Genomic DNA, 12,512 nt, shown 5'->3' with positions numbered 1-12,512 from the left:
TTGTACATGTATCTGCAGATGTTTGTTTTTCTAAAAGGCTAATTTTACTGTCAGAAATCTAGATTCTGGTATATTTCCTCACCCAAATCAAGCCACTGGGTTACACAAACCGTGGTTTTATCACTGTATTCATACTTTCAGTCACCTTAGGGTTTTTTATTATTTGAGCAAACAAATACTTTTAAAAAGTAGGGAACCCTACTTAGACATAAGGACACATTAAATTGATCAAACTTAACAGTAAATGGATTTATAGACCCCCCCCCCCAAAAAAAAGAGGGTTCTCAACATTGAGAGATGTTTCGTGAGTAGTAAGTCAGAAGATTTTACATTTGAGAATGTATTTAAATATAAAACAGTTATTTGTAATTATATTTCACAGTATTACTGTTTTTATTTTTAAATGTCTATGGTGAGCATAAGAGACTTCTTTCAAAAACATTTTAAATGTTTATTTAATGGCAGAAGTTGCACAAAGTTTCATTAGGCTACTTTGGAAATTGTTTTGATCCTGATTTTCTGACTGGACAAAACATTCAGCAATGATACTATGGACTAAACAAACAAAGAAAAAACGTAATATTGCAAATTTTTACAATTGCAATTAAAAACATATACAATGTAGCATCATTACTCCAGTCTTCAGTGTCACATGATCCTTGATCTTTCAGAAAGCATTCTAATATGCTGATTTACTGCTCAAGAAACATATTGAAAACAGTTGTGCTGCTTGATATTTTTGTAGAAACCGTGATACATTTTGATTAGTTGAATGGGTTGTTGCTTATTAAAAGTGGTAATTTCTTTAAAAATAAATAAAATGTGTTTGTATTTTTAATTTAGTAATATTTAATTTATTTAAGCAAGTAGTCATTTTATAGGTTTAATATTTTCTTTCTGAAAAACTGAAAATGTTGTGCTGCTTGTTGTGTTTTCCCCTTTCCTGATGATACAAAAGCGTTTTATTTACGTAATGAAGTCACTGTCCAAATCAAGATCCTTGCTTGGTTGAATGCATTTAGATAAGTAATAGCTATCGCTTTGTAGGGTGTGACTCGATTCAGAGTTTCTATGCTCTTATATAATTAACCCTTCCTTTCTTAAGTAATTTATTGTTTTCTAGAATTAACCAGCTGGTTTTGATTGAGTCTGATCTCCATAGAGACTAATAACACAAAACTTAACACTTTACTGTCCTTACTCCTTAACAAAATTAATAACGCTTATCTAAGTGGCGGCTGCAATACTGAAGCGTTTTTTTACACTTAAGCTCTTTATGTTTTTAAGGGCTATAAAAAAGTCTTAATACACGTCAACCTCCAGAAAATGGAGCATTTGTGTTGACCATAATGGTGTACTTTGAAACCTGCTGGTTGCTCCTATGTTTTCATAATCAATGCGTGCAACATCATCGTCACTTATGAAAATAACTGCTTATATGACGCCCAAGCAATTACATTGCATGCTAGTATCTATTCACTGAGACTATGTAAACGAATGTATCCTCTAGAATCTCACAGTTTTACTGCTTAACAGCCGCCCTGACTCAAATAATAAAGCTGTCCTCTGGTACCATCTTCCTCTTGCGTGAAGAGTCCAAAAGGCAAATGTGGTGCGTGGTTAATGGATAGGGGATTTTTTTGATAAGATGCACAGCATGTCAGATTTCTCATGTAAATGTCTCAAACCACTAAGAATCTTTTGGTTTTGAGCTCCTTGTCTAACTTGCGATTCGCTGCTTGCTTTGTTTGCAGTTCAGCCCAGTGGAAACTTAAAGAGTGAATCTCTCAGACTGGCGATGACGTCCCTTCACAGCCCTCAGTGGTTGATGGTGAAAATCAGCACTCAATGGAGCAAAGTCTAGGGGCCATAAAGAGATGAAAACTAGGGACACTTCCTTCTTGCAGTCACACAAGCGGATGGAAGAATTATTTTTGGACGCGCATGATTTTTAATTCCTTCTTGGAACTAGTAAGCAAGGGTGTGCTGTCCCCAGTTGCCTTTCATACAGGTCATCGTTTTTAGCCTTGTACGCTTCCATGAGGGTTACATTTCCAAGCGGTTAATATATTTATTTAAGTGTCTTTCTTCATTTTAATTGGATGCCTGAGATACAAAAAGGATTGTCCAAATGGTGGTGTTAAAAAAGGTAATTCATTTTATGTACTTAATTAATTTGTTAATTTGTTTCTTGTTTTAGGGTTGTTAATATTTTTATTTAATTCATTTATATTTTATATTTTGTTTAGTTTTTGTTATTCGTGTTATTTTATTTATTTTATTTTACAGTAGTAATACGTTTGTTTTGTTGTGAACCATTAATTGAAAGACATTTTCTAGGCTTTAATTTGGTTGTGTGTAGTGTTTGGTTTTGAAATGTAGTTAATGTGTATCTGAATCTAGGGGGACCATTACTGGATTGACTCCAGTATTGGGGTTCCTATTGGAGGGTGTGTGAAGATCTCTGACAGTGGACAGTTTTACCTGGTTGATGATGAAGGGAAGGTAAAAATGATGACTCAGAGATTACTTGTACGTTAGGCTAGTTGTCACTCACAATCTAGCAGTGTGAATGAAATACCTCTTAAATGAAGTAATTATTTTTGTAAATTCTGCCCTCCGAACTAAAATTCCACTATCATATTTTTGTGATGTGTCATGTCAAGACAAGGGTATTTCTCAAATGCTATGTGAATCAATTGTCGCTTGTGTTTTAAATATTATAACCTACATTTTTCAGTTAGTCAGTGGAGATTATTAAATATATTTTTATTCAAATATATTTTTCACACTGCTATTAATTTTAATTGAGAGAATCTTTAGTAGACATATTTCTTTTGATTGCACATTGCATATGCAGTAACTTGTAGACTTAAAGGGTGAGTTCACCCAAAAAAGAAAATGATGTCATTAATGACTCACCCTAATGTCGTTCCACACCCGTAAGACCTCCGTTCATCTTCAGAACACAGTTTAAGATATTTTATATTTAGTCCGTCAGCGTATCTATACTGTCCATGTCCAGAAAGGGAATAAAAACATCATCAAGGTAGTCCATATGTCACAACATCAGTTAGAGTTAGAATCTCTTGAAGCATAGAAAATACATTTTGGTACAAAAATAACAAAAACTACGACTTGATTCACCATTGTCTTCTCTTCCGCGTTTGTTTTCAAACCTCAAATAAAGATTCAAGCGGTCATGAATCAGTGGATTGATTCATGATTTGTATCGCGTGTCAAACTGCTGAAATCACGTGACATTGGCGATCTGAGCCGTAGTTTTTGATATTTTTGGACCAAAATGTATTTTCAATGCTTCAAGAGATTCTAGTTAACCAACTGATGTCACATATGGACTCCTTTGATGATGTTTTTATTCCCTTTCTAGACATGGACAGTATAGTGTGCCTACACTTAGATATCCGCTCGGACTAAATATAAAATATCTTAAACTGTGTTCCGAAGATGAACGGAGGTCTTAAGGGTGTAGAACAACATTAGAGTTGTACAATTTCATTTTTGGGTGAACTAACCCTTTAAAATGCTTGTTATTGTATGTAGTCTTGTCATTTTACTATTTACATTTTTTCTAATTGTGAAGGAAAATGTGCTGAATAAATTAAATAATAATATTAGTTTTAACTAAACTAAAAACCTATATTAGGCTGTTTAATGGCAGTTTCCATTGTGAACACAGCCTCATATTATACCCCACTCTTGTGTTGTCACAAAAGGTTAAATGTGTTCATTATCATTTTTTTCTTTATTTTATGTATTTTTTTCCAAGACTAAAATAAGTGTCTATACAGAAAATTACAGTAATTAAATAAATATGCCCTGAAAATATTCACTGGAGTAAAAATGTGACAACCTGCCCCGCTCTCCCCTGAATGCAGTCTTATGTGTTGTGATGGTTTTCCCAGGAGCGCTTTATCCCAGAGGGGGAGAGGGCCGGTCTTAAGCCTATGCACCCCACCTCAGTGGAGGGTGTGGATGACATGATCAGACTGGGCGACCTCAGTGAAGCTGGTTTACTCCGAAATCTGCTGGTGCGCCACGGGCAGGGTATTATATATGTGAGTGGATTCATGTTACTTTGTTATAGCAAAAATAATGAATTTGAAGATTTTAAGGTAGCCTCTGTAATAAATTGAAATATGTTTTGTCCAAATTTGTATTTGAGTTTATTATTTCATCATAACTTTAATGGCAAAAGATGGCAAAACACCTACTAACTGGTTAAGAGTAATTTCACTTACTCTTTACCTTGAAAAACTGTACTAAAGCTAAAGGGTCATGTAATTTTACGGTAAAATATTGTTAAATGTTTTTTAGAAGTGAAAGTGAACACGTCATCTTGTAATTTACAGTAAAAAAAAAAAGTATGTTGAAATTCCCAGAAATCGCTGTGTGGCGGCTCACACTTAATGGTTTATGATTGAAATAACTGTTTCCTTCCTGTTACTATGATGGTGTTTTGTATTTGTGTGTATGATACTGTGTGCACCTAGTAATTACCTCAGCTTGTGGAAGAACTTCTTGTGATGAATTTGGTTGATCAACTATACATTTTACTGTAAATTTAAATGTATGTAAAGCTTCAATGGTTAAAAATTTCTGGTAACCACAGCGGCCATTTTTACTGGACATTTGTTTCATTGCAAGTTCAATAATGGGCGTAACAAATTGAGTAAAAAAGTAATTGAAAAATGTTTCAGTGTGTTCAGTGTCTCTTTCACTGTAATTACAGCAGCACTGGAGCAGCATGAACAAGTCACATGACCAGTGTCATATATGTATCTATTTGATTAGTGACCTAAAAATAGAGTAGAATCTGAAGTATATTTATTACAAGTTGCACATCACAAGGTTTCATTGTTGTAAATCCTAAGCCGTTATATTTATTTATTTTTATTTTTTATAGCTTAAATAAACTTTTGAAATCCAGGTTTTCAGATGTGATCTCAGATGTTTAGATCCCACTGTCTATATAAACTGTGTGTTATATTTAGTTTTTTTTCTGTGTGTGCTGTTTAGACCTATATTGGCTCTGTCCTCGTGGCAATGAATCCCTATCAGATGCTGCCCATCTACACAGCGGATCAGGTGCACCTGTATCACGGCCGCAAGCTGGGCGAGCTCCCGCCACACATCTTTGCCATCGCTGACAGTTGTTACTTCAACATGTGCCGCAATAAGCGCAACCAGTGCTGCATTATCAGGTACATTGGTATTTTCTTAGAATCTAATCTAATGGCTGTATTATGAAAGTAGTAATGCTACATGGTTATTATGGAAGAATGTAAACGGTACAATGGCTAAACATACAGGTATGCTGCTTTTGTAAGGTAATATTGTTACATTTTAGTCACACATCGTAAAAGTGTTGTGGTCAATATTTAATATAGTTCTGCTTGGACTAATGCTAGAAAGAGTGAATGTAAATATTTTATTCTATTCTATTAGCTAATGCCAGAAACAGTGAATGCAAATATCTTTATTCTATTCTATTCTATTCTATTCTATTCTATTCTATTCTATTCTATTCTATTCTATTCTATTCTATTCTATTCTATTCTATTCTATTCTATTCTATTCTATTCTATTCTATTCTAATGCCAGAAATGTATGTGAATTTGAACAGCCATCAAACCCACTGGTGAAGATTGGCTTTAATTATCCTAATTCTAATTTTATTCTACAAACCCGATTCCAAAAATGGTGGGACACTGTACAAATTGTGAATAAAAACAGAATGCAATGATGTGGAAGTTTCAAAATTCAATATTTTATTCAGAATAAAACATAGATGACATATCACATGTTTAAACTGAGAAAATTTCCCCTATAATTTTAAGGGGAAAATAAGTTGATCAACACATCTCAAAAAAGTTAGGACAAGGCAATGTTTACCACTGTGTGGCATCCCCTCTTCTTTTTATAACAGTCTGCAAACATCTGGGGACTGAGGATACAAGTTGCTCAAGTTTAGGAATAGGAATATTGTTCCATTCTTGTCTAATACAGGCTTCTAGCTGCTCAACTGTCCTGGGTCTTCTTTGTCGCATCTTCCTCTTATTGATGTGCAAAATGTTTTCTATGGGGAAGATCTGGACTGCAGGCTGGCCATTTCAGTACTTGGATCCTTCTAAACAGCCATGATGTTGTAATTGACCACAGTATGTAGTCTGGCACTGTCATGTTGGAAAATCCAAGGTCTTGAAAGAGACAACTTCTGGATAGGAGCATATGTTGTTCTAGAACTTGGATATACCTTTCAGCATTGATGGTGCCTTTCCAGATGTGTAAGCTGCCCATGCCACACACACTCATGCAACCCCATACCATCAGAGATGCAAGCTCCTGAAGTAAAGGAGCCTGCATGCTGATAACAACTTGGGTTGTCCTTGTCCTCTTTAATCCGTATGACATGCCGTCTCATTTTTCCAAAAAGAACTTAAATTTTTTATTAATCTGACCACAGAACAGTTTTCCACTTTGCCATAGTGCATTTGAAATTAGCCTTGGCCCAGAGATAATGCTTGCATTTCTGGATCATGTTTAGATATGGCTTCTTTTGTGACCTATAGAGTTTTAGCCGGCAACGGCGAATGGCACGGTAGATTGTGTTCACCGACAATGTTTTCTGGAAGTATTCCTGAGCAGGGGCGTGGAACTGGGGGGATAAAGGGTACTGAGTAACCAGGGCCCGAGGCAGGGGGGGGGCCTTAGAAGTCAGTTTTCTATACATACACATACATGGTACGGGGGCCCAGCAAGATGGTTTGTACCCAGGGCCCAAAATTTGGTGCTACGCCCCTGTTCCTGAGCACATGTTGTGATTTCCATTACAGTAGCATTCCATGGGCATCAAGTATGGTTTTCCGGCCTTGACCCTTACGTGCAGAGATATTTCCAGATTCTCTGAATCTTTAGATGATATTATGCACTGAAGATGATGATGATGATAATTTTTCTCTGAGAAACTCTTTTCTGATGTTTCTCCACTAATTTTCGTCGCAGCATTGGGGAAATTGGTGATCCTCTGCCCATCTTAACTTCTGAGAGACACTGCCATTCTGAGAGGCTCTTTTTATACCCATGTTGCCAATTGACCTAATAAGTTGGAAATGTATCCTCCATCTGTTCCTTATATGAACATTTAACTTTTCCAGCCTCTTATTGCTACCTTTCCCAACTTTTTTGGAATGTGTAGCTCTCATGAAATCTAAAATGAGCCAATATTTGGCATGACATTTCAAAATGCTCACTTTCAACATTTGATATGTTATCTATATTCTATTGTGAATAAATACAAGTTTATTACAGAATTCACATTTCATCTTCTGATTGAATAATTGTTTAATCACACTGCAGCTCTGTCTCAATGGATTTGAAAACATTTATATTTACTTATTTAGCAGATACCATTATCAATAGGGCCTTATCAATATGGCCTTATTATCAATCATAGCGGACCATTAATGAATAATAAATGCTTCTGGTTTGTGTGTCAGTGGAGAATCTGGTGCAGGAAAGACAGAAAGCACTAAATTAATTCTTCAGTTCCTGGCTGCTGTGAGCGGGCAACACTCCTGGATAGAGCAGCAGATCATACAGGCCAACCCTGTTCTGGAGGGTAAGCACTGAACATGCTTTTTTGGTGGACTATTTCAATCTTTTCCCAAGAAAGTTGTCTCACGTGTTCATGTCTTACAGCCTTTGGGAATGCCAAAACCATTCGCAATGATAACTCCAGCAGATTTGGGAAATATGTGGAGATCTTCTTCAATAAACAGGGTGTTATAGAGGGAGCTCACATAGAGCAGTACTTGTTGGAGAAGTCTCGTGTCTGTCATCAGGTGAGACTAAGTTGCACTATACGTGAGGAAGAAAAGGCATCAGTATTGGCTGTGCACTTTTATGAGTGTCATTATATTTAAATAGTCTGATATTGCTCATGAAAATGATATTTAATATGTGATTAAATACTGCAGTCTCACATTTTAATGATTAAAAACATAGAAATAAATTATTATTATTTTTTTTACTTGATTTTTTTAGGCACCACATGAAAGGAACTACCACATTTTCTATTGTATGTTATCTGGGATGCAAAGTGACCAGAAGAAGATTCTCTCCCTTGGTAATGCATCACAGTTCAAGTACCTGACTGAGGTGAGCGCTTCAATTCATGTTTAGTAGTTCCATAGAGAATTTAAATGGGTAATTTGTTTGAGTCAGATACAATTAATAATACTGGTGCTGCATCCATTGAGTGTTACATTGACTCCTGGTCTCTAATCCAGATTCCTATATCAGGTTTTGAAATTAATAATCGTTGACTGTGGCACAAGTTCAATATCTGACTCTTCTGATGGTTTTCTAGGGTGACTGTATGACATGTGATGGTCGTGACGATGCTGATGAGTTTGGACGGATTCGTGCTGCTCTAAAGATCCTCACCTTCACAGACAGGGACTGCTGGGAAATCTTCAAATTACTTGCTGCCATTCTACACATGGGCAATACCAACTTTCAGAGTTAGTGTCTATAACATTTCTGTTACAGTAATAATATGTAAACTATCTTCACATTTAAAAAATAGTGTAGTTTCTTATACTATCAATTGAAGTTGAAAGATTTGCTGATATTCTTTTTTCAGGCACTATAATGAATAACATGGACAGCTGTGACGTTCTGTCATCAAATAATTTTTCTGTCACTGCCAAGTTGCTGGAGGTACAAATGCTTTTTCAGAGCTAAATCTGATTAGGCACTTAAACTTCAAATCATTTTCAAGCTCACTATCTTTTATGTAATCTGAAATTTGGCTACGGAATGTATTTGATGACAGCACTTCTTTCACTTTGCAGGTAGAAGATGCAGTTCTTGAAAAGAGTCTTACCCATCGCTCCTTCATGACAAATAGAGAGATAGTCACTAAAGCCCTCAGCGCAGAGCAGGCCACAGACACCCGAGATGCTTTAGCCAAGGTACTCACATGCCCTTTTTGGAGATTTAACATAGATAAAGGATAAGTCACACTGCTCGTGTGTGTGTGTCTGTCTGTCTGTCTGTCTGTCCGTCTGTGTTTTTAAGTCTCTTTTGCTCACCATGGCTGCATTTATTTGACCAAACATACAGTAATATTGTGAAATATAATTATAATTACTTACTATTTTAAAATATGAATTTATTTTAAAATGTAATTAATTCCTTTGATGGCAAAGCTGAATTTTCAGCATCATTACTCCAGTCTTCAGTGTCGCATGATCCTTTGGTGCATTACAAATATTTTTGTGGAAATCACTATTTAATTATCTAATTATTTGATGGGCAGTAATTATTTGATTATTTAATTTATTATGTTTTTTATGTAGAAATGTAAAAGGCTTTACCGTCACTTTTGATTGATTGAATGTGTCCTTGCTAAATTAAGTACTTTGCAAAAAACTAAAAAATAACTGTTGAACAAAGGTGGTGTATATAACCAACAGACATTCAGGCTTCCTAAATGCTCATTATTGTTGCACGTCATGTAGTGTTTGTCCTACTCCCTGACAGGCCATGTACGGAAGGCTGTTTATTTGGATGTTCACGAGAATAAACAGCGCCATTCACAAACCCCAAACTGATGAGTCCTCTTACACGCGCAAGTACATTGGCCTGCTTGACATTTTTGGCTTTGAGAATTTCCCTCAGAACAGGTAAGCATCTAATAGTTTTTTTAAACTACAAAATATAATGAAAAATGTATGTTGTTGGTCTGCAGGGATTTAAATTACTTGAGTAGGGGAGAGCAGGGCACAACCTAACACTTTTTGACTTTTTTCAGTTTGTGTAAATGCACATTTTTTCCCACAATAATTTCACGCATCTAGTACAATTATGTTTCTTTTTGTTTCATTAATACAGTGTATACTTTTTTCTTGATTTGTCCTGAAATAATAAAAGTGACAACATGTCCATAGGTTGATGTGAATTACGTTGCAAACATCATAGAATAGCATAGTTCTAATAGGGTCACATTGTAACGCAGTGTTACATGCCCCACAGCTAAATAACAGATCGGAGATTTAAATAATAGCAGATGTCTCATTTTATATAAACACTAAAAACTGAGAAGAAAAATAAATGACTTGATTACCTTTTGCTCTGGTTAACTGAATATCTTCCAAAGATTTCTGTTTATATAGTGTTGATATGGTTAGTTTGTGCCCTGCTCACCTAATTGTATTTCGACAGACAGACAGACAGACAGACAGACCGACCGACCGACCGACCGACCGACCGATACCCATACTTTAAATTGAAATACTTTAAATATACTTTCTCTGTGCTTTGCCCACTGTTTAGTTTTGAGCAGCTGTGCATTAATTTTGCCAATGAGCACCTGCAGCAATTCTTTGTGAGGCACGTCTTTAAGCTGGAACAGGATGAATATAGCAAAGAAGGAATCACATGGAAGCGCATTGCTTTCAATGACAACCAGAAAACCCTGGACCTGCTGGCCGTTAAACCTCTCAACATACTGGCTCTGATTGATGAGGAGAGCACCTTCCCTAAGGTGAGCTTCGTAAGCTTACATGGTCTGGTTCATATGCTGATAGATATTTTGTCTGTGCTCACCCCATGTCGTCCTGTCTTCAATGCAGGGAACAGATGCCACAATGTTAAATAAAATTAACCAAGAACACAATGGGAACAAACAGTACATCTCATCCAAGAGCAAACATGGCATGAATTTTGGGGTTCAGCACTTTGCTGGGGTGGTTTATTATGACTGTGAAGGTACTAATCGTAACTTGACAACATTTCCCGGTAGTTACATTAAAAGGCAAATTGTTTCTGGTCTGAAAGAGTTGTATTTTGGCAGGTTTTTTGGAGAAGAACAGAGATGCCCTTAGCATGGACATCATGGAGCTGATTCGGAAATCTTCCAACAAGTTGCTCAAGCAGATCTTTGAGAAGGAGATGAATACAAACTCAGTCAAGAACGCTAACAAAATCAACAAGATCATCATGACGCCGAAGAACTCTTTACGTGTATGAGTACAGCAGATTGACAGTGTTGTCTTGACATTGACAACGTATTTTAAATAAATTGTCTCTTTTATGCCACACAGCAAGTAAATGATTCGAGGAGGCAGATATCTACTCTGAGTGGCCAGTTCCGTCAGTCTCTGGACGCTCTGATGAAGGCCCTGTCTCTCTGTCAGCCCTTCTTCATACGTTGTTTTAAACCAAATGACAAAAAGAAGTCCATGGTATCAATTCACATCCTTTAAGTTACACATTTTATGTTGTGTAGCCACCAGAACACTTTTTAAATCATATTTTATCTTCCTCGTCAGGTTTTTGACAGAGAGCTCTGTATGCAGCAACTTCGCTACTCTGGAATGCTGGAGACCATTAGAATACGCAAGCTGGGATATCCCATCCGGCACACCTTTAAAGACTTCCTGCATCGCTATCGTGCGCTCCTGAAGTCTGCAGAATGTGACCCCAACACTGTATGGGACAATACGGTTATTTACAAATCTGATGCTCTAAATATGTGAATTATTTAATATGAAGTGATAGTTGAAAGTAGATCAAATTTAGTGATCCTGGTTTAGTAGTCCTGGTTGAGCCAATGCTTAATGCCTGCACCACACTAGTGGAGATGATTTGTGGGAATTGATCTATGAATAGTTTACTTTTAATTGTATATATTGTATGCATATTAAGCTCACAGGAGAAACTAAATAAAATAATTAAGCTTCAGCTTTAAACATGATGAATGTACCAGATTGGCATAATTTAAAAAATAAAATCTCTTATTTGTTCATTAGGAGCCTCCTGCCAACTGCTGTGCAGCCATCTGCAGGGCTATGATCAAAGACGAAGAGGATTGGAAGATTGGCAAAACCAAAATCTTTCTCAGGGTACCTCAAGCATAATATTTCTCTAATGTATTAGAAGTATCTGTAACGCATGGGTTTCTATTGATGAGTTAAGTTCCTCCTTTATGACTCTAATGTCTAATGCATCTAATGTCAAGAATAAATGTTTATATAGTCATTTAAATTAGGTTTATGGATTTTAAAATGGATTGTGATTATTGACCTTGTGTTTGCCATATAATTAGCCTTGATACTAAAATGGCGTAAATTCCCTGTAATGTTAAATAGGGTTTCTAAATGCATTGTTGCCGTATTTAGTATTATATTTAAGTAAGATTTATTTATTTTAAATCCAGAAAGGGTACACTAAACTAATAAAAAGTGACAGTAAAGACATAAAATAAATGTAATAAAACAACAACTTCTATTTCATATAAAGGCTGTTTTTTTCTTCCATTTATCAAATAAATGTATCACGGTTTCCACAAAAATATTAAGCAGCACAACTATTGATATTAATTATGTATAACATTTGTATATTAGGATATAATCACAGATTGAGAGCATAAAATAACAAAATCGTATTGACCCCAAACATTTAAACTAGTTTATCTATCATTT

The 12,512-nt window shown here is 35.8% G+C and overlaps 1 protein-coding gene across 1 annotated transcript in view; it reads left to right on the top strand.

The window, feature by feature from the left end:
* Nucleotides 1–2,026: 2,026 nt before the first annotated feature.
* The window catches only part of myo7bb (myosin VIIBb), a 30,159-nt gene continuing 19,673 nt past the window's right edge, over nucleotides 2,027–12,512 (top strand). The window contains exons 1-17 of the mRNA XM_067453096.1: nucleotides 2,027–2,149; nucleotides 2,404–2,505; nucleotides 3,927–4,079; nucleotides 5,041–5,225; nucleotides 7,521–7,642; nucleotides 7,723–7,865; nucleotides 8,068–8,181; nucleotides 8,393–8,546; nucleotides 8,669–8,745; nucleotides 8,880–8,999; nucleotides 9,571–9,713; nucleotides 10,363–10,573; nucleotides 10,662–10,797; nucleotides 10,883–11,052; nucleotides 11,133–11,273; nucleotides 11,361–11,519; nucleotides 11,841–11,933. Coding sequence (XP_067309197.1) covers nucleotides 2,132–2,149; nucleotides 2,404–2,505; nucleotides 3,927–4,079; nucleotides 5,041–5,225; nucleotides 7,521–7,642; nucleotides 7,723–7,865; nucleotides 8,068–8,181; nucleotides 8,393–8,546; nucleotides 8,669–8,745; nucleotides 8,880–8,999; nucleotides 9,571–9,713; nucleotides 10,363–10,573; nucleotides 10,662–10,797; nucleotides 10,883–11,052; nucleotides 11,133–11,273; nucleotides 11,361–11,519; nucleotides 11,841–11,933 — 2,241 coding nt within the window. The 5' untranslated portion in view covers nucleotides 2,027–2,131. The remainder of the gene's footprint in view (nucleotides 2,150–2,403; nucleotides 2,506–3,926; nucleotides 4,080–5,040; nucleotides 5,226–7,520; nucleotides 7,643–7,722; nucleotides 7,866–8,067; nucleotides 8,182–8,392; nucleotides 8,547–8,668; nucleotides 8,746–8,879; nucleotides 9,000–9,570; nucleotides 9,714–10,362; nucleotides 10,574–10,661; nucleotides 10,798–10,882; nucleotides 11,053–11,132; nucleotides 11,274–11,360; nucleotides 11,520–11,840; nucleotides 11,934–12,512) is intronic.

The sequence above is a fragment of the Pseudorasbora parva genome, chromosome 9 (genome assembly GCF_024679245.1).
Source record: "Pseudorasbora parva isolate DD20220531a chromosome 9, ASM2467924v1, whole genome shotgun sequence".
Lineage (NCBI taxonomy): Eukaryota > Metazoa > Chordata > Actinopteri > Cypriniformes > Gobionidae > Pseudorasbora > Pseudorasbora parva.
The sequence above is the reverse complement of the archived record's forward strand: the minus strand, read 5'-3'. Positions and strand labels throughout refer to the sequence as shown.